Source organism: Spea bombifrons, chromosome 11 (genome assembly GCF_027358695.1).
Source record: "Spea bombifrons isolate aSpeBom1 chromosome 11, aSpeBom1.2.pri, whole genome shotgun sequence".
Lineage (NCBI taxonomy): Eukaryota > Metazoa > Chordata > Amphibia > Anura > Pelobatidae > Spea > Spea bombifrons.
The window spans coordinates 31,263,267-31,286,159 of record NC_071097.1 but is presented as its reverse complement, the minus strand read 5'-3'; the positions used below and the strand labels follow the sequence as shown (position 1 = coordinate 31,286,159).

General features: G+C 38.6%; 1 protein-coding gene across 4 annotated transcripts in view; it reads left to right on the top strand.

Annotated features, from left to right (window-relative positions):
- SH3PXD2A (SH3 and PX domains 2A) overlaps nucleotides 1–17,664 on the top strand; it is a 125,059-nt gene extending 107,395 nt beyond the window's left edge. For 2 of the 4 annotated variants that reach the window (XM_053451164.1, XM_053451165.1), the window contains 6 exons: nucleotides 1,964–2,047; nucleotides 7,797–7,914; nucleotides 11,851–12,185; nucleotides 13,086–13,135; nucleotides 13,745–13,864; nucleotides 14,331–17,664. In XM_053451164.1, the coding sequence (XP_053307139.1) occupies nucleotides 1,964–2,047; nucleotides 7,797–7,914; nucleotides 11,851–12,185; nucleotides 13,086–13,135; nucleotides 13,745–13,864; nucleotides 14,331–16,253 (2,630 nt within the window). In that variant the 3' untranslated portion in view covers nucleotides 16,254–17,664. The remainder of the gene's footprint in view (nucleotides 1–1,963; nucleotides 2,048–7,796; nucleotides 7,915–11,850; nucleotides 12,186–13,085; nucleotides 13,136–13,744; nucleotides 13,865–14,330) is intronic. The other 2 variants (XM_053451166.1, XM_053451167.1) reach the window with 1 other exon arrangement.
- The last annotated feature ends 5,229 nt before the right edge of the window (nucleotides 17,665–22,893 follow it).

Here is a 22,893-nt window from a genome sequence, read left to right as displayed (position 1 = left end):
GAGTGAGGGGCGCCGAGCGGTTTCTGCAAAACTTCACGAGCGACCGCTCCGCGCCCCTACCCGGGACTTAAATGGAAACACTGTTTTTTTTGTTTGTTTTAACTTTATTTAACATCCTCCATGTTAAATAAAGTTTTTAAAAAAACTTTATTTAATATGGAGGATGTTGAATAAAGTAAAAAAAAAAAACAAAACAAAAACCAATGCTTTAATTTAAGTCCCGGGCAGGCGCCCCTGTTGCCATGGCGCCCTGTGCGGGCGCACAGGTCGCACACCCCTAAGGCCGGCCCTGTGCCAAATAAATCGTACCTTAAAACTAAGGTACTAAGGTTCCTGTTACTAAAACCCTTTATTCTTCACCGGTGGAAAAAAAAGAAACCAAGTATGATTGTCCCTTTAACTCCGCGGCAAAGCAGAATTCTCCAGCGGACCCCTACAAATGGCGGTTAGATTTCCCTCATGCACCTTTTGTCCCCGCGCTGCATTCCTGCATAATGAAAGGAGCTTCCTGTGGATTTCTTACCTCGCAAATCTGCACAGCATCTGAAAACGTTTGATGTTCGAAGACAAGAAATTCAAGAAAATCCATTTTGAAGGCATTAATCGTTAAAACATAAGCAGTGTTTACATTTAGATACAAAGTGATTTCTCGGGACCTGCAGGGTTTATACTTCATGTTGACGTACTTTAGATTGATTCCATGTGTGCCCCGTCGAGAGCCAGATGAACAAAAAAAAAAAAGCCCCAAAACTCTGTATTTTCCTTTTAATTCCGCTTAATTTTCATAACTGGAAAATTGTTAAACACGTGTCGTTTTACATTTCTTTTGATGTTACAGGGAGGGACCGGCTTAACATCCGCAAACAAATACTCGGCTAAGGGAGTATTTTCAGATATAGCGGGGTGTACTCGGAACGTGTTGCTTTAGAACTTTGGATTTTAGTTAATTTTAGATTATTCTGATGTTACATTTTGTTGTGTTTCTTAAAAAAATGCACACAAAAAAAGCAGTTTCAAATAACACAACATTGAGCGTGTAGGTTTTGCCCACATTGGAAATGGTTTTATGAAAACGAAACAAATTTGTTATTTAGAAGCGGAGCTGAAAAGTTGGATTTAAGACTTTTTTCTTGTAAACCAAGCAATCGACTTACCCAAACATGGGGCAAATCCAGGCTGGGTGAAAGGACTCCGACATTGTGTTCGGTATTGAGTTGTGATATGATATTAGAGAACAGGCCAAGTTTTGTAAATCTCGTAAAACCTTGAGGTTGGCTTTTTTTCTCATAAAAAAGGAGTAATTTCTGTGAAGAAATATTAAGTTTCCTGGTGTCTTGTCACGCAAAGATCATTTTTTTTTCCATTGTAAAATTCAGCCATTTCATTCATATTGATTATTTATTTTCTTCTTCTTTTATTTATATATTAATCATGCAGTATATCAGATTATATAATACTAGTACCGAAGTAGAGGATATTTAACAAATAATAAGAAATATTTTAAATAATAATATAATATAATAAAGAATAATATAATAATAATAATAACACTGAAACACAGGGAACTTATTGTGGGGGTGGTTATTCTGCTGTCAAGTTTGCAAAGTGGTCTTATCACCATAGCAACCAAAAGTATGGTCCGATCAACAAGAAACAGCTCTTTAATGTTCAGAATATGAATGTTGTAAAGGATGAACATAATGTCAAGATTATATAGAAAATATTATGTCTTATCTATACATCACAGTCTCGAGGTCGTTCTTGTACCTTTTTTTCTTGCCATGACCATACCGACAGATTAACCCGACCCCACCGACCATCAAAGTGTCTAATATTTTACATATTTAACATTGTCATTTTTTCCATGTACTTCACTTTACATATTTTAATTTTATTCACATCCTCCTGTCGTGTTTTTCTTTCCGTTTTGTCTCTTCGTTTCCATCCCTTTTCCCGGTACTAGTAACTAAGAGACGCAAGGCGCATCTACGGCGATTGGACCGGCGATGGACGCTGGGTGGCATAGTCAACAGGCAACAGAGCCGAGGTGAATAGAGATGTGCTGATAAAATAATAAAATATACGGTTCTTATAATGGCCGTCACACGTTGTGTTGTGTACACGTCCACTGCTGAAAAACCTGAGTGGGTTTAACCATATAATGGGTCAACTAGTTGTAAGAAACACATGGGTTTCGAGGTCATCGATTGCGTTTTCAGGAACATTAAACATCTTCATAGAAATTCTGATTTCTGAACACGTAGAACCAAAAAATTGCTTTTTTTGTCTATCCCTCAAGTACCACAATCATCATTTCTTGCATGCTTTTTCTTGCATGGCTGGTGGCGCCTTCAAGGCTATTGCGTCATTGTTGACCCTATCGCTTTGTATATCTTTGCACGCATATATGCTTTAAAATAGATTAAAAGTCCTATTTTTTACCATTGGAACATGTATTTTTGTATGTATATTTTTATTTATAAAATTGTATAGTAAAAAGGAAGCGCCGTAATAACAGGCACTGTAGTCATACAGACACGATATGATCGGGGTGCCTGCGTACGTTCGGAAAATAAGTTCCTTGCCGATGGATTTAAAAAGAAAGCCCCTCTAATTGAACACATAAACCAGGCAGTGGCAGAATACCAATTAACTGCCCCCCCCCAAAAAAAAAATTATAAAAAAAAAATATATATATATATATATAAATATATATATATATATATATATATATTTAATGATATATTATAGAACAATTCCCAAGCTCCTGTGAAATCTTAAAGTTTCTATACCCCCGACAAGAAAAAAATGAGGGATTTTTATAATTAATAAAGAAGCATGGAGTCCCCTTGAGTCCGTAGAAGATCATTTTGCCATCCCTATAAGAGAAAGAGGGTGCCTCTAGCACCATTTGGTTTCTATAATTGTCTAAATTAGACTAATATACATCTTTTATCCAGAAAAAGCTCCTCATATTGTTGTTTGGTTCCTCGTAAGTGATAACAAGTTTGAAAACTCAAAAAAAAAACTTTTTTCCCTAGCTTTTTCCATTTGTCCCTGTGCACCCAAATACCTGCCCGTGGAATAAGCGCAGTGTATCCTCGTATATCAAATCCCTGTTCAGGTTCATTTTTAATTCTAGAGGAGCAAAAGACCTCCAAAAACCACAACTTTCCAACGCCGCCGCGCATATCGATTTCCCTCTGGAGTGTAGAAATATTTTCCAAAAAATAAGAGAGATAGACAGAGTGAGAAAGTAAAGAGACCGAGGGAGAGCGCTGACATAAAGGGAAACTTTAAAAAAAACTGCGACGATCTGGGGAAAATGGGCTTTACTGAGTGCATTAAGAGATCTACGTTCATATTTGAGAAAATGCGGCATCTTACAGAAAAAGCTGACTCTAAAAGCAGGAATTTCCTGGATTTTATATGGAATTGGATGTCATGCTTGAGTGTGTATGGACTCACTATATAAATATATGTTAACTAGTGCATGTGACGGCCGTGAAAATGACGTGTCTCCTCCGTCACCCTCAATCTGTCCCAACCCCCCGATTTTGCTCCTGCACAGGGCTCTTCTCCCACATCATAGATCTCTCCTCACACACGTCTTTCCTCTTACGCTCCTTATCTCTCCCTGACGCTGCTCTCCTTCCTCTTCCCAATCTCCCCCTGACTCCTCAGATCTCTCCCTCAACGCTGCTATCCTCCTACATCCCCAATGATTCCCCAACATTCTTTTCATTCTATCCAACACTGTTCTCCGTCTGTGCCCCATTCTCTTCTTATACCCCCATTTCTCCTCTACAGTGCTCTCCTTCTGTGCCCCGATTGCTCCCTGACATTGCTTTCATTATCTGCCCACAATCGCTTTCCGACACTGCTTTCCTGCTATGCCCCAATCTCCCACCGACACCGCTCTCCTTCTATGCATCCAATTTCTAAGGCTCAAATTTCTCCACGACACAGATCCCTTGATCTCTTCCCAATGCTGCTCTCCTTCTATGCCCCTGATCTCGCACCGACACCGCTCTCCTTTTATGCCCTCAATTTCTTCCCAACCCTGTTCTTCTTTTAAGGCTCCAATTTCTCCCCGACACAGCTCTCCTTCTGTGCCTCAATCTCTCCCAAATGCTGCCCTCCTTCTGTGACTCTGATCTCTCCCTGACACCGCTCTCCTTCTATGCCCCTGATTTCTCCCCAAGCACGGCTCTCCCCACACAATTGTAGTCACATGATATCATGTCTTCTATTATCTAAGTCAGGGGTAGGCAATCTTCGGCACTCCAGATGTTGTGAACTACATTTCCCTTGATACTTTGCCAGCATTATGACTGTAAGAGCATTCTGGGAGATGAAGTCCACAACATCAGGAGTGCCGAAGGTTGCCTACCCCTGATCTAAGTTAACGACCCCCTAAAAATATCATTATTTGAGTATTATGTGCATGTACAGACAGTATATTTATGCCCGAATGTGTTTTTGTAGTTGCCTCCATGGTGTTGTTTGCCATACGCACGAATGCTGCTTTTGCCTTTAGCTGTATTTTTTGTTGAAAAAAACCACACAGTTTGATTTGTGTGGTTTAAAAAATGACCACTGAAAATACGATGAGCAGCTTTAGTTTTCATGATTATAATAATTTAGGCGTCTCTTAACACTGTATTCCAATTTCACAATAAAAATAGCATTCAAACAACAAAAGTATGTGAATGGAGGCCAATTTCATAAGTGCTGCTTCATGACAAAGACCACATTGTGTTTATATATAAAGATATGGGTTTCTATGTTCCCCTGCTTGGCTTCCATTCCTTTTAATGAATTTTAATGCAGATGCAGGCATATTTCCGTATTTCTTATTAAAATATGCTATTTTTGAAAACAAATAATAACTGTGAATATTCTTGCCACATGTTGAACTTTCCAAATATGTCCTTGATCCTGTTCCATCCCAATAATGACATGGTGTGGTTGATATACCAGGAACGAACAATCGTTCTCGTCCATAAATCACGGTAAATGCTAACTTTTATGACGGGTGAGGGCAAAGAATTAACTTTCAGCTGTTACTGCACTAAAATCCCTACAATCCTTCGCCAGACGTAGTGTACGTCCCACAAGTCAAACCTTTTGAAGTTTGCCCTCCATGCTGTTCCATACCAGTACTTGCGTGGTTAAACCTACGAGGACTGTGCAGTCCTTCACGTCCATGCATTCTGTGACCCACGTTTATTAAATGGCTTCATGGCTTTTACCAAACTGGGGAGTTTTATCAGAACAAAAACAGATGGGTCAGCGCAAAATCCCTTACTGGAGAAGTGGTTAAATGGGCTAGAACCTGCGGAGACTCCTGGATTCATGCTGGCCAAAGCTCATATGTAAAATTAGTAGCCTCAAACTTCATTAATCCCACCGTTCTATTTCCTCATAAAATGTTCAGGGAGACAATCAGAAATAACACATAAAATAGAATATTCAGCACTCTGGGGATCTACTGGCTGATGGGACTTATTGGCGATGTTCTCCACAAACCTAGACTACGTCTACATGGCTTAACAGATCCCATACAATCACTATGTATTGTGGACGGACAGATAGCTTCTTGTGAAGGAGTGATGTATTCGGTCTTGGGCATGCGTCTGGATTTCTGTCTCTAAAGTGAGCTGCATCCATGTAATCCTTGACACTGAGAGGACTATCCAGCTGGAGGTGCGCAGGCCAGATGTAGCCCTCGAGGGCCTTTTCTGCTATGTCCCCCGCCCCGGCCAAGAACTTGATGCGCTTTATTATATCACGTTTTATAAGAGTCCCACCCATTCGCTCATTAATGCTTTAAAATATCTCCATTCCACCCCATAAAAAAATGAAATTGGATAACACTGTTTATCAGGATTACGCCAAGTCTTTCCAATGCCAACCGTGAATTTGTAGCACCAGATGTGTTCAAAGCTGACATTGGCATCCTCATTTGTTCTCCGGGTTGGAGGACCTGTTACTCTCATGACCCTCAGCCAGCTCATAAGCAGGTCATGCTATAGAAAAGGGTTAGTTTATTGAATAAAATCCCCGTACCGTCCAGTTCTATTGGGCTGCCTCTAATTCTACCGCCCCGTTGTTCTACACGCCTTTTAGAATGTTTCTTTAGAACGCCGTGTTTGTCACACTGTGACTTGTTGCTTCTCTTCTGCTTTTAAATAGGAACCAGCTGGGTGGATTCCAGCCTAGAAAGTCCTGGTATATTTGCTTTTTGTGTGCCATAACATATCACTCAGCAAATATCCGTATGTAAATAACAAGACAATCCACCTATAGCGAGGCATGTGTTATCCATTAATATGCTTGGTCTTTATGTTAATATCCAGAGAGCAAAATGTTTAAAGTGTTATACAACAGAACGGGTAAGACTTGTTACACATTATCAGGCCAAATATACAACTAATTCTGTCCATCCCGTCATGGCCGTGGTCAGGGTTATATATTGTCCAGTTCCAGCAGGGACAGGGTTAAATAGTTGTAAACAGATACAACCGTTTAGCTATTTATATTGCATTCTTAGGAAAAGAGCAATTTTTGACAGCTGTTCTTTCGCCTATAAGACCCTTGCCGTCGCCACATGACCTGCAGAGCATTTCCATGAAAATTCCTCTGCAGAGCCGTTTGGCCTTTGCGGGTTGATTGCGTCTATAATTATTAGTCCTTTGTTATTGGTTTTATCGCCAACAACAGATGGATCTAACCTGTTATTGAGCTTTTCCTCCTTTTTGCAACATTAATGGTTGTGAAAATAAGCCTAGAATATTAAGTGAGAAACCCTGCGATATGAGCAAATGCGTTCAAACTTCAGAATTCTGTTTAAAATCGTTCAGTCCATAAGAGAAGATATTTAGGAGCAGCCAATCCAAAGAGGATCCTGAATGTAACTTTAAAACGTTAAAAGTTTGAAGTGGATCCCCAAATGCAACCAAAAGCAACCACTTGAGTTTTTGGGATGATTTTGGCTTTTTTGGAGGCCTCGTTGCTTAGATGAATCATTTATGGTTTGCAAGTAATTTCCCCATCTTTTGTACTATTTTTGTATTGTGCTAAAATATGGACGGAATAATCAGCGCTGTTCACCAAAGTCATTCGAAATTTGCCAAGATTTATCGGGTGCGATGTGGCCTTTTTAAGATTGATGCCGTATTTGTTATGAGCTGCCTGTAACCGTCGAGCCAAATAAAAATCCAGAGCAATCTAGAATTCAGGTATTTGTAAAACGGCCAAATTCTGGTGATAAATCGTGACAGATCTCTGTAATTTTAGGATTTTAGCTGAATAACTTTTTCTAACTTTTGCCAGTGTGCTTCATTTGGTGTCTTTCTGCAAGTAACATAAAGCAGCTTCTTCTAACCCTACAAGCAATAATATTCTGAGTTTCATCACTGCTTCCGCTAGGCCCCAGGCCCCAGGCCCCGCTTGGTTGTCGGGCACCCCGGGCGAATGCCCGACAGCTTACTGATGCGTCATAAAAACTCAGCTGGTAGCTACCCCATGGAAAACACAATGAGGGGTTAGGGTGATTGCTGGGACGAAATGGTAAAAGTGAAGCATGACCGCCATGGTGACCGCATTACAACAGCCTGTTAGTTGTCATTCGATACATTGTCTCTATGTGTGGTTCTTTCATTGTGAGATCGATGTGCCGATATTGTGGCGAGTATAGATCTGTCTAACTGAGTAACTCATTAAAGATTGTTGAGTAACTCATTAAACAGAACACGGGAACTTGCATTAATAATTTATTCTGTTACAACCAGAAGAGAAATATGTCACCATCCAACCGTACACCAGCCAAGGAAAAGATGAAATCGGGTTCGAGAAAGATGTCACCGTGGAGGTCATCCAGAAGAATTTAGAAGGATGGTGGTATATCAGGTAAGACTTATTCCCAAGTAATCCATTAGTCTTAAATTCTAACTCCAGCTCTTTATCACGGGTTTTTATCTGTGTGTTAACATCAAGAGCTCAGCGCTTCCGATGGGAATAGGGGTGCTCAGTGTGCCGGTTTCCAGATATCCCCATGATGCTAAAGGATATTTTGGAACACGTTTGCCGCATCTCGGAATTTTCCTGCTGATAAATGGGGAAAATCGTGGCCGCAATTGCAAGGACTGCAAGTCGGGTTGTAATATTAGAATTCTGTAACTGTTCTCCCTTATTCCTTCGTTCTGTATTCCTACACGTCGTTCCAGTCATAACAAGGAAGATTTAACTCTATGAGTGCTGATCATCATCCTCAGCCATATGTGCAAGATGTACGGTCTGCAGTGTTTTTGTCAAGGTCCAAGCGAGTGGATAAATCAAGAGAGAGTCTAGTTTTCAATTTGATGGCAACAGTAAATTATTTATGATGTCATACGGATAGTTAAGCTGTAGTTTTACTTGGTCTATACATATGCAAGCCCATTGGCTTTCCTCGGTAATGCTTTCCACATTTCTCATTGTTACACAATTTGAATTGTTTGATTACATGTCACTTACGGTGCAATCATTGCCTTTCAGAATGGCGTATAACATCTGTTTTGAGAGTTTTAATGGACTTATAAAAGTCTCTTTGGTTATTTTCTGAAATGAGGCAAAGTTATGCGCCGGCAAAATAATCTCTAAGAAATTCTTCCTCTTGGTATCCCAAATCTCCGACATGTAGTGATAATTGATGATATTTAATAAATTACAGCTTTGTAAACTGAATTTAATTATTGCCGTGTTCCCTTTGTCAGTAAGCCAAAGGTGGACTTTAAAGGCAACTACGATTGATTATTCCAGATCATTTTGATGAAGATGCCCATTGGAGGCAGTGCTTAAAAAAGCTTACCATAAGTTGCAGGACATAGTAAGATACAAATGGCTTGGAGAACAACTCTACTGAGAATGGACACCCGCTTAATAGCCTACTCTACGGTGCGCCTCCACTCAGGAGTGTCTCAAGTTTTAGCTTGCTTGTCCCCAGACCCCAATGACCCCAGATGTACTTGTTGGTCTTCATGGACCTTGCCCCTGTGATTGGTATCTCTCTAGGTACAAGTAGCAAGAAGGTCCACATCTGGACATCTGGAATAACACCGAAAACCCGAGACGCACCATAGCGCAGACTTTAAGGTGGTTGTCCATCCTCAGTTGAGTTGTTCTCAAAACTTTTTGTTTATTTCACCCTTCTGGGATTTTTTGGGGTCCCCCTCATAGGTAAAGGTCAGTCCAAACGTAGGCCTCCTTGCTCTTGTCTGGTTTCCATTATATGCTCCAAACTGAATCGTTACCCCAATGGTAATTGGCTTCCCTCGGTGCTAAAACCAGTTTGCCTCTCACATAACATTACAATTCAAAGAGTTCATATAATAATTGACTCTGTTTAATAATATTAAATGCATTCTAAACTGGAAACCTGTTCAGAAACATCATTTTATTATTCAGTCTCTAGCTTTTTTGTGGATTTTATTACTTTTTTCATCATACATTTTTTAAATCTAAATTAGAACGATGCAAAAATCCTGGCCAAGTGAAAACATTCTGGAAATAGCGGAGGAGTAATTGCCGGATATACACTTCCTTGCTTGTGTATATTTCAAAGCTGACTTTTTTAAATGAGACAAAAAGAAGTGTAGTAAACCGAGCTCAGCGTAGCGTTAGATTCCAAAATACATGGAATTGTTTCTCGGTGAATGCCCGTTGATACAATGTCTCTAGGAAAATAATTACTGGGTTTTAAGCTTCCAGAAAAATAAACTTTCTCAATTAGTGAGGGGCAGGGGCCACTAAATATTTACCTTCTCTTTTTAAGGAGGTCAGTGTCTGATGCTTATAATGGACTACAACCTTTACATAGTAATGTATGTTGAAAAAAGACCCATCGAAGTTGAGCCTTTCTACTTATTCTTTCTGCTTTTGATCCAAAATTAAGCATTTTGCCCCTTAGAGGAAGAGAAAATTCCCTTTTTGACTCCAAAAGGCAAGCAGATTTCTCCTTGGATCAATAAGCTCAAAAATCTTAATGATTGTTCTGTCATTTTTAGCCCTTCCAGAAAAGTTATAAGAGCGAGCCCCTGCTAGAGTGAGGGGGGCTTCCACAACTCACTAATACCCAGAAAATATTATTAAAATGGGTTACAAAACACCCGCTGTGCTCCGGATGAGGTTGAGTTAATTTGGGAGACTCACGTCGGAAATCTGCTTGACCCACAGAGCCCCCACGCAGGGCTTCAGCCCCCTTGGCGCCCTCTAGTGACATCCCTTGTTATTGCAGAACTCCAAGGCATTTAACCATCAGACAAAACATTTCCATATTTAGGTGCCGATGCCCGAGGCCAGTCCATCCCAGCCGTGCCTTCACCAGTATGCTCCAGTTTGTCAGTAACAAAGCACTCTGTGTGTTTCCGTTGGGTCATACATTACCCGTGTGCACTCAGAAGAGCCAACCTCCTTCAAGAATGCCCTGCTTAATGTATAATTAAACCGGTGAGATAATGTATTTAGCTATGTGCACCAGTTCAGTCTTGCAGGAGATGCTTACTGGGATTGGCCCATTAACGATATATACGTTAACATCCTATTCCTCCCACGCTCGCTCACTTTAGTGAATAAACACTAATGTTTCATTTTTTTACCCATGATCAGTGGATATTATCACAAAAATAGTGGATATTACCAATCGTGTAATTGCACATAAATCTTTATTTGCAAAGCATACATTTCTCACTTTTCTTTCCTTTTTCTGCTTTGTCAGTCCGTAGACTCAATTTTTTCCCAAAACTTTCGTATAAAAAGGTGTTCCAACTACTTAAGAGGAGTTAGCGATCTTATTATAAGCCCATAAGCCACCTTAAATATTATGACAGGCTCCACCTTAAACGTGCATTATCATAACATTCCTGTACATGTGTTGATCATCATTTCTTGTCTTTTTTTCTCATTACTTTCCTCTGGAATTATACCCAAAGCAGCCAAGCTGGAAAGCAGATGTTGGAAGCTGCTGCAAAGATACACTTACACTGATTCTTGGAGTTTGCTTCACTTTAAGTACAATTTCGTTTTGCGTCATATACACCAAAGCATCTTAAATAACGCAGCGCGTGGTGCAGTCATCATTATATGTAATTAAAATTAGCTGTAATTATTGATTACTTCGTCCAGTACGGGAGAACCCATCTGTACTGTGAGTATATGGATATTCCGGAGGACTTCCAAAGAAGGGCCGCTAAACTCGTGCATGGTCTACGGGGTAAAAGTTATCAGAAAACACTAAAGGATCGCAACAAAAAGATAAGAGAGAAAGAATATGATGAAAACATTTAAATATATAAAGAAGTTTAACAAAGTACAGGGCATGTAAAAATATTTTAAGGATGTTGATCTTCTAGGATAAGGAGTTATATTCTAAAATAAGAGGGCCAAAGGGTTAGATGTAAGAAAGTATTTATTCATTGAGAGGGTGGTGGATAAGTGGACCAGCCTCCCGGCAGAAGTAGTGGAGATTATCACCATGAAGGAATTTAAAAATCTAAGGGATAGGCACTGGTTTATAAAACAATTCAAGGTTTTGAGATCTCCGAGGAGGTCGAAAATTGGGTAGTGTGGAGGGGAGAAAGTGGTCGGTTGATATTAATGTCATGGACGTTAATGGCGCGCTAAGAAGTTATGGCTTATTAGGATCTGTAATGGAGGCATTTCCAGCGGGTGTTTGGAGTCTTACAATGCTAAAGATCTCATATCGGAGTTTTCATAACATGAGTGTACCGTTTTAGGAAGCTCCAGCCTATAATAATCCTTGGAGCTCCATGATGCATTTGCTGAGATGTTGCAACATTGTTATTGCAGGTATCAAGGTAACGAGGGCTGGGCTCCCGCATCCTACCTGAAAAAAGCCAAAGATGACCTCCCGTGCAGGAAGAAGAATTTGGCCGGCCCCGTGGAAATCATAGGAAACATCATGGAGATCAGTAACTTGCTGAACAAAAAGCAGTCGAACGAAAAAGAGGGTCAAGGAGGAAACGAGGGCGAGGAACCCCCAATAACCAAAAAGGAAATCAGCTTGCCCATACTTTGCAATGACTCCAATGGAAATTCCATGATGACGTCGGAGAAGCAACCCTGCAAGGTGACCCCGGGATCTCCGGCCGTGGCCAGGATCGCTCCCCAAAGATCTGAAATAAGTACGTTACCGCGAGCTTGTAGTGTGTTTGTAGGAGACCAGGTCATGATATTGTAGAAGCTACAATTGCACCGCGATAAATTGCAACCGGCCCAAGTGGATTTTGACGAGTTTATATATATTTGTTTATATTGGAGTAGTAGGAACTGACTCATTGGGGGGGTAATTGCAGCATAAGGTGAATTTCTGGAGCTTAATAGGTGCAGCTACCATGGAAACCGATGCTTCATATACCACCGTCTTTCTATATAACCCCCAACTTGCCACTTATAGCTCTACAAATGTTAAATTAAGACAGCAGCGACAAAAACATCAGCCCCCAGTAGGCCTTTGGTTGCTTGCGCAGTTCATATATTATTCCTTTTGTAGTTGAGTTAAGGAGCTGCTTAAACCCCGTAGGGTCTCACTCAGCTGTTTCTTGTTAACTCCGGAATGCTGCTTTTCTTAACATTCTGATTCAAAAAATCCTGCTGAAAACCTGAGAAATGTCACACTATGCTCTATCTCTCAAGAATAACCTGCGGCAGGTGCTGCCGAAATCATATCACAGGGGCTACAAGGAAAACCAGCCTTTGTTTTATTCTACCTACCGGGTGGTTGGAAAGCAAACTGTCCCGGTGGGAGCCGTGTCCCACCACCTAAACATTTATTTCTGAAACAAACGGTTCTCCTGCCATCATCTTGCATTAGATGACACGTCGCAGTAGAGATCTCCGCTGTTGTATTGCATCACTGATCACTCTCAAGATGGTCATCGCTTACATCATATATATATACATTTTAAGGCTATTAATTATTGGAGATTTAAACCCAAAACCTGACATTTCCTCATAATTTCTGGTGTTCATTCTACATAAATACCCTTTTCTAAAGACTTTTTTTTTTCTCCCTTTTCATCCAGGTTCTCCGAATTTAAGAACGAAACCTCCACCTCGAAGAGAGTCCAGTCTGGTTTGTATTTTTGTTTTTATATTTTTTTTGGTCTTTTGGGACCCCCCACCCCCTTTGTGTTTCCTCTAATTAGTTAGGCATGTGAACAATTCAGTAATTAGTAAAAATTGGATTGGCATCCACATGTATAATTTACAGAATCCTTACTCATTATAGTTAATGCGGCTGTTACGGACATTTAGCACGAAAACGCACACATAGGAAGTTTAAAAGTTCACGAGGAGAGAGTTATAAAAACAAATCATCTACAAAAGAAGGTTAGGACACCTTTAACCCCTTAATGACTAAGCCCGTACACGTATCGGCTCAAATGCATTGTTTTCAATGGGTTTATGGACCGCCCATTGTCCTTAAGGGGTTAAAATAATGGCCAAAGGAATTGTAAATTCGGCATAACATTTAAACCGCTCAGAAAAAAAAAACTTCTATGCAAATCTATCGTGTTTTCTGCAAATGCAATATTAGTTAACTTTGACATTTTTTTTTTGACAGTTTATGAAATATTAGCCAAAGCACAAAGTTTGATAATTACAGAATATCCCGATTACAGTTTGTTCTTTGTACACGTCGGTCTTGGAGTATTACATATACTGGTATATTGTTTTGCAGGGATTCCAGTTACCAAAACCCCCGGAGCCTCCATCAGTCGAAGTTGAATATTACACGATTGCCGAGTTCCAATCCTGTATATCGGATGGAATCAGTTTCCGAGGAGGTCAAAAAGCAGATGTAAGCAAACATGAGTTTCTCTCCGACAAAAATACTAAGTTTTACCGAAAGAGAGGTTTTTTTACCTCCCAATGCAGGAGCTTAAATAAATACATTAAAATATTTATGTCCCAGGATCACCATTGCACCCCCACTCGGCGATGCATATATTATTAAAATGATCTAAACTGCTAAGACCACTCAGTATCCAAAATCCATTTTATTATTATTATAGTACTCGCTGTCCGCAGATTCTTTTGTCTGCGTTGTCCAATTTAAACAAAAAAAGAACGATTCTAGATCACTTTGAAATATAGAATTATATGAATTCACAAACTTAACATTTAACTAAGTAAAAAAGCCAACTAAAATACATGAGGATATTGTCCTTCTAAGAAGCGATGCCGTAATACATTTTTTGTAGCATAAGAACCATTTATTTTTGTGTAAAATTGTGAGCATTGAATATCCGGTATTTCATTTTCAGGTGATTGATAAGAATTCAGGTGGTTGGTGGTACGTTCAAATAGGTGAAAAGGAGGGATGGGCACCTTCTTCTTACATCGACAAAAGAAAGAAACCAAATTTAAGTAGGAGGTCGAGTACCTTAACGAGACCCAAAGTTCCTCCTCCCGCACCACCCATCAAACCAAAAGATGCAGAGGAAAGAGCTGCTCATGGAACCAGTTGCTCGGAAGAATCCAGAGATTCCCCTATAAAGCAAAAATACGAAGAGCCGGAATACGATGTTCCTGCTTTTGGGTTTGAATTAGAAGCAGAGATAAACGAGTGTTCGTCCCAAAGTCACATTGATGACGTCATCGTAGAAAGTATGTTCCAACCCTCCAAGCTTTCGCCTGTTTCTACTCTCCAAAGAGCGAAATTCAAGGTTGGCGAATCTACCGAAGACGTCACAAACGAAGAAGAGACCATTTATGAAAATGAAGGTTTCCGACCTTATGGGGAAGATTCCGTTTCGAACAAAGAATTCCGTGGAGATTCAGGCTCGCAAAAAGGGTCTTCGGCGATACAGAGAAATTCTCCTACTGCAGCCACATCAAAACCACCTCTCTTGAAATATAAATCAGAAAAAAATATTCAGCAGGAAACAGGTAAAAGCGTCTCATTCTCAACTGTTGAGGAGAAAAAGCCAAGGTCAGCTTCAGATGTTGGTTCGAGTGCATTGCAGAAGGCTTGTTCAAAGAATGATCTGGAGCAAAAAGCGGGAGTGATATCTTCAACCAAAGCAAAGCCGTCGGTTAGACCAAAGCCCTTCTTAAATAAAGCGGACTCCCAAAAACAGGATAAGATGGACATTAGCAGCTTGAGGCGCCAGCTCAGACCAACAGGACAGCTCAGAAGTGGACTTAAAGGTTCTAAAAGTGAAGACTCAGAGCATCCACCAAGGACAGCTTCCGATGATGCTGAGAGCACTCCGAGAAGAAGCTCCGTGGATTTTCCAGGTTCCTCCCGCACTATCATTTGCACAAATAACAAGAATGAGGAAAGCAACGAGGAGCAGAGGATCGTTTATAAAGCCACCAGCAGCTACCAAAAGGTTCAGGATTCGGAAATAAGCTTTCCGGCAGGAGCCACCGTAGAACTCATTGAAAAACAAGACAGTGGTTGGTGGTATATAAAATACAAGAACTTGGAGGGCTGGGCCCCCTCACACTTTCTAGAGCAGGTGGACAATAAGCAATGTGAGACCTCCTCCACTACTGAGTCGGATTCAGTTAAATGTAAAAAAACTGAAAACAAGTCAAACAGCCTGGAGAAGATAGAAAGAAGAGTGCAAGCTTTAAATACTATTAACCAAAGCAAGAGAGCAACACCTCCAGTTCCTTCAAGGCCTCCGGGAGGATTCTCCAAACCTCCAGGTCCAGCAAGCAATGTTGTAAAGTTGAGAAATGGGGTGAAACAATTAGCGGTCAGACCACAATCCGTGTTTGTCTCCGCACCGCCAAAGGATAACAGCATTTCTTGTCACTTGCGAAGGAATGAATCTTTATCCGCTACCGACCACCTGAGAACAGTGCGTCGAAACTTGTCTTTCAATACTACCCGTTCCCAGACCAACGGAACCAAGGCAAAGTCTCTCGATAAAACAGAAGCCGGCTCTTCCGAATCGGAGACGCCAGTTAGATCTCCGCAAAAGAATGGAATACCCGTGTCTACCGTCCGACCTAAACCCATCGAGAAATCCCAATTTATTCACAATAACCTGAAAGATATTTATGTCTCCATTGCAGACTACGAAGGAGATGACGAAACTGCAGGGTTTGAGGAAGGGGTTTCCATGGAAGTTTTGGAAAAGAACCCAAATGGCTGGTGGTACTGCCATATCCTCGATGGGGTCAAACCGTTTAAAGGATGGGTACCCTCAAACTACTTAGAGAAAAAGAATTGATAGTGTCTGAATATATATATGAATAACACCAAGGACATTATTAACGTAGGACTAGTGCTGAGTTTGGGATTATAAAATACTTGGTGAGCCAGTTTTAGGCGGCCATCATGGAAGGACATTTATAGACAAGCTGTATATCCGTACGTAAGGATAAATCTGTACGGATATTGGCAGCACAGGGTACAACATCCCACCTGGATTGTTTATCGTTTAAAAAAAATGCATATTTGTGCCTTCACTACAGCATCTAAACCTATACCAATTCTCCAAAATATCCAGGGAGCATTAAGGTGAAGCCCATTCACGAACCAGTGGCCCCTGTGGCAAGAAAATGGCAGCACTACAACACTAAGAAGATCTCTATGATCATTTTCTTTCTTTTTCTGTTTTGGGTTTTCGTGGTATGTTTTTAACATAATGCAAGCAGAATAATGTTTTTTTTTTTTCCTGCTTATTTTTTTATATTGTTTTTTTTTTTGTCAAGTATTTGTTAAAAAATGTACTTAAACAACGGTTTAGTAGAATCCTGGAGTACCGACAGGCATGGAAGCTACCTGCGATTCTTATGATAATTAAATTACATTTTTTTTTTCCCATTCCCAAAATTTACAGATTAAGTCACGCGGAGAAGTTTGATAACGGAAAAATATTTTGGTATTTAAGGTGTGCACTAACTTGCCGAATTCATACTATTGTACTGAGTAAAAAGCCAGAGTTGCCATTGGAATAATCCAGTTGTTCATAATAATCATGTTGTTTACAAAAGAAGCCATGGATTCTACAGAATTTTAATTTGTATATATTGGGTTTTTTTTACATTTATAAATGTATCAGGAAAGCGTGAATTAAAAATGGTTGAAAAAAAAAAACAGAACAATGCAAACCAAATTTGAAGTGGGTTTATTTGAGGAGGGGCTCGAGAGTTTATTTTTTTCACAGCATATGCTGGATGAGGCTGTCGTAAGTTTAGAAGCCTTCACTTGGCGGTGAAATGCGTTGGCCCGTCTCGTTCCCTCCGGGGGTTCTATAATTTACGTTTCTCCATAGCCCCCCACCCAGCTTCTATGGAAGGAGACCCCCGAGATATGTGTGTAAATATACATTATAACTCACACGTTCGGGCATTCTGTGGGTCTAACGTGTGCACTTGAAATGAAATATTAGAGCAAAAATGTCCTTGTAGCGGGGTTATCACCACGTGGAACGTTCCCCTTGGGTAAAATGGTGACATTGGATCAAATACCATCATTTGAATGGCCTCGTCACAGGCTAAACATGGTGATAAGACTCCTTCCATGCTATGCCTTGACTTTTATGTATTTCAAGTTGTGACGTCATACATTATATGGTCTTTCCCTTTCTTATTTTTTGGACGTAGATGGCAACCATTGGCGTTCTTGCCTCTGCGGAAGGTTATGTTTAGAAACTGATCCTGGTGCAAAGTTTGGAAAGTGGTCTGATAACACCATTTTTCACACTTTTAACCCCTTAATGACAAAGCCCGTACATGTAAGGGCTCAAAATGCATTGTTTTCAATGGGTTTAGGGACCGCCCATTGTCCTTAAGGGGTTAATTCATAACCTCCTATGAATTCCAAGGAGCTGCTAGCGGCGAGGAGGCTAGACTCAAGCCCTTTAAACAGACATTTAAATAAGCAGATAAATCCCGGCATTTTTTAATACACAGGCTACAAGTTATTTATTTCAATGAGGGATTGTCAGCCATACGTAGATAGTTAAAAAACTGATATTTTTAGGGTTAATCTTAACAGTGCTTCCTGAAGTTTTGTTTTTTTTTCTCTTTTTTTTAGTTTCAAAAACTTGTTGTTTTTTTTTTTTATGATGTGCGAACAGAGAAGTTGTGCAGGCTTCCCTGGCAGCCAAAGGGTTAATCGCATGCTTGGTTTAACTACCTAGTTGCTGGTTCTGAGGATCTCAAAGTGTCTTTTCGAGGGCTGTTGTCGAAATTGTCTTATGGAAGCACTAAATAGTTCTGCTGGACAGTATTAAAATAGAGTGATACATAGAATTATCTGCTAGACTGCAGTACTAACAGTAGCGAGTTAATGTTATTATTAATTTTATATATATATTATATGTGTGATTATTTTTTACCAATAATGATAAAGAAGTGGTTCATTATTTGAAAACGGATGCACTTTACAAATAACAAGTTACCCTCAAGTGCATTATAAAAACAAAGTGCAGTGTATACCGTACATAAAGCGGGATCTATTTGTAAAAATTATATATTTATAATTATTTAACAAAAGTCATTTTTTTTCATCGGAGGATGATACGCCGTTAATTTTTTTCGTAGCATGCTGAGCCTGAAATTGACCTGGAAATTGATTGGTTTATTAACTGGATTAGTAAAAGCAAAAAAACCCCCAAAAACACAAAGGGGGGTTATATGAGGGGGTTATATTTTAAATTCTGCCATTCACTGGTTAATTCTTCTATTTCCCTTACCCTTTTTCCAGCCATATCTCATTTGAGTTATTTTCTCTCTAATTCATTTAATTTCATTTATATTTCTGATACATATGCCTAATTGAAAAGAGTAACCAAGGCGCTCCATGCAAATTTTACTTATTCTCCCATGATGCACCAGTCCAAGCAGGAAGTCGTCAAATGCTTCCTGTGCTCTCTGTTTGCCGCAGTGCAGTTCCATGCCGTTATTCCCCTGACTATATGGTCAGAAAATAAAATTTTGAATACACACAAAAACCGAACACAAAATACAGATACTTTTTGGGAATCCTTAAGTAGAAAAAAATATATGTAATTTTGGGTGTAAATCGTTAAGATTGGGGTACAATCAAAAATTTGACAATTCTCTATAAATTCTTGATTTTCTAAGATTTGCCTGACACCTGAATGCTTAAACTGAGCCTGGTTAAATAAATTATTTAAAAGTATTTTTGCTTTGTTACAGTTACATTTTTAATTAAAAAAATTACAAAAAAGCCACAATACTTGAAATTAGGATGATAGGTAAAAGGATTGTGTTCAGGAAAAATGACCCAGATTGTTTAAACTGACACTGTGATAATAAAAATAATTTTGTGATTTTGATAATCAAAAAATAATAATTTAGCAAGAATTCCCATTGTTCGGAATAGTAAAAAAAATAATTCTAAAGGGAATAAAAATACAGAAATGTGCGTTAAAGGAGAAGGCTGCCCCCATGTGGTTCATTTTTACTGTAACATTTTTTTAAAAAAAATCTCAGCTGAGATTATTTTACCATAGTCAAGAGATAAAACAAAATTCCAAAAAAAAATCTTAATGGAAAAAATGTTTTTTGATGTATACTGCAATTTTCTTTATAATGAGCACTTCCGAGTTCGTTATTGATGTTATACAATGCCTGAATATATATTTTTAATATATGTTTTGTACTTTTTTGCATCTTTGTTTTTCCATTTGTAGCAATGTCACCGGATGTTTGTTTCTAATTCTATACTGTTATATAAATTTGACTCTTTTAGTGCCAAATGATAAAGCAACAATTTGCAATCTCCTTTTGCACTCAAAGAGACATAATAAAAAAAAGGGTAATTATACATACTGTTTTTTAAAGAGATTATGGGTTTATTTGCTAAATGGTGAGTTGTAGGCAGGAGGTACGGGCTGGCAAATTTGGCAAACTCCTGGAAGGCCAGTGACAGATAGCATGAGCTACTTACTTTTATTGACTCTCATGACGAGTCCAGCCGCACATACATCATGTAGCAATTGCTGGCCTTAATGTCCTTTTTGGCCCCCAGTCCGGCCCCGGTAAACAGGAATAGGCAATTTATCCATACAAAGACACTAGTGTGGGAAGTTGTGGTGCCTTAGGTACACTTGCGGAAATCTCCGCCACAACGCTTGTTGCTTCTCACACCTGATAAAAGGTCTTAACTGTATTAACTGTACATTACAAAAGGCCAACCCCAGCCAAGAATAGCTGATCTGGCCCTGTACCATGTATAATTAATACAGGGATATATATATATATATATATTTATGTTAGGTTTTGGGGCTTTAATTCATATTACCCTCAGGAAGGCTGAGAGTGATGGGTGTTCGGCTTCCCAAGTCCTTTGACAAACATTCTATATTTACTCTTTCTTAGAACCGTAGGATTCAGAGCTGATAGATCCCCCCTTCCTTTGTATTAATTTACCAAGAACGTTGACTATCCAACTTACTTTTCACCTTTTCTCTCTATTATTTAGTAGACACAGTACCAAGACGATGGCATTATATAACATTTTACAATCACTCTTAGATTTTTTTTAGCTGCGCGTTTTACTAAAATATATATGTATCTGATGCTTTATAAATTAAAGGACTGCTATTGCTTTTTTTATATCAAGTATATATGAAACACAAGGGATTTTAATAGAGCATCAAGTAGCCATCTATGTATTTCTATTTACCGAATCAGCATAATAGACTTAGTAGTATTTAAATTGTAGATAGTTTTTTAGTAACAGTTTATGCCCGGTTCCCGTTTACGTTATTTTATAAACCGTTTAAATTTTATTTGCATGGGAAAGAAAAAAAATAATTAAAAAGTTCATTAATCGGATACGTGCAATAAGAAAATATTTAAAAAATACGAATACAGGCTCCTCATCCAGGACTTTTAAGGAGGTTTGGATTAGTTAAGCCATGGTGGTGCCCATGGGATACTTCCACACCCTCAATAATATATATATATATATATATATATATATACATATATATATATATATATATATTTTTATATATATATATATATATTATATATATATATATATTTTATATATATTATAAATATATATAAATATATGTTATATATATATGATATATATATATATTTTATATATATTATAAATATATATATATTTTTCATATATATGATATATATATATATATTTTATATATATTATATATATATATATATATATATTATATATATTTTATATATATTCTATCACATCTTAGTACATCTCCCTATTGTATCCCTTAGAGCACCATCATGGTTTAACGAGACCCTCGGTGTGGTGTGCACAGTGTGAAAGTCAAATCTGATTAATGCACTCAGGAAACTTTTACGTTAGTTTCTGGTGGGGAAAAATACCCCAGGATGGGGCATTCAGTGGTGAGAACTACAGCTAGCATTTTTTGGCCTTATTTTTAATAAAATAATCATTATTTTCCATACAGCTCTATATGAAGCTGTTTTGAGCTCTATTTTTTATCCCAAGTGGGTGTGATTATTTTTTTTACTGTAATTTTTTTAAGCAACCGGATTTTTGCTGCTAATGCCTGGATATTTTTGAAAACATTTTTGGAATTTTTTTAATATTATTATTTTTTTTTTACTTAGGCAGGTTAGTCTCGTATGTATAGCCATACACCCCAAATGGGAGTTGTTAAATATTGGTCGAGTAACCTGTGCCCATCCTAGCAGCTGTTAAATTGCAATTCATATCACCCTCAGCCAACAACTGGTGTGCCACTGCTTTCCCTGTTGTTTGTAGGTGCTACATTGTAGGTGCTACAATCTAGCATAATTAACAAAGGTGATCCCTAATTTAGTTATAATTAACCAATTGGCTGTTATATTAACAGCCATTATTAACAAAAACATTTTTGTTTAGCTAAATCTACACACAATCATAGTTTGATTATTTTTTTTTCAGGAAAAAAACAGTTTTTTGGAGATCTTTAAGGGATAAAAATCCATTAAACTTATTTTTTTTAACTTATTTTTTCCTTGGGATGGATTTATTAAGCAGTGAAAAAAAATCTCTGCGTTCTGGACATAATGAATCCCCCCGATAATCATAAACACTTTCCATACGATGGACTTTTAATGTTTATTTTTAGATTCAGCACTGGGCTGGTCCCAAATGATTATTTTTTTTTTAAGTATTAATTATTGTGTTCCTGTTATTTAGCGGGTTCTAATGTAAGAGTGCAATTAATTCTTTTGTATAACTAGCTTCACACTGGTGTTTACAGATCTATCTTGAAAAATTACTCCAGCCACCACCGTCCTGAGTTGAGACTGCTGTTCGTTTGTAAAGAAGAAGTGATATCTACCTGTGATTAACCTTTTCAGTGCCGCGTGACACTGGAGGGGTTAAATAGCATTAGCAACAAAAAAAAGTGTTTTTACATCGAATTTAAACCTAGGGCAAGTAAGGGTTAATCTAATTGACTTGCCCAAAGGGTAAAACAGACAGGTAGCATTGCTGATTGGAACAAGACTTAGTGGGGAGTCTAAACATTTTAACGCTTTTTACCACCCCAAGAAATTAAAGTGTAACTGGAAATTAATAATTAGGTAATGGGAACGGTTACTAATAATTCCCATCATCCATAGATTACAGAGTGTATTATTTTCAATGTTGACCCCCCTTCTCCATTTTTTTTTTATGAAACAGAAAATAAGACATCCGTAAGATCAGAATCCACTGAGGTTAAGTGGACTAATTGTTTCCATTAGTTGTGATCAAGAATATGTTAATCTTTACAGCTGGGGGGAAAAGATACAAAGTTCAATCCGGGAGTAAAACAAATCTGCTTTACCCGACGCGGCAGCCTTCTGGGCAGAGGTACGAAGGTACAAAAGAGAACGGACGGGTTAAACAAAAAC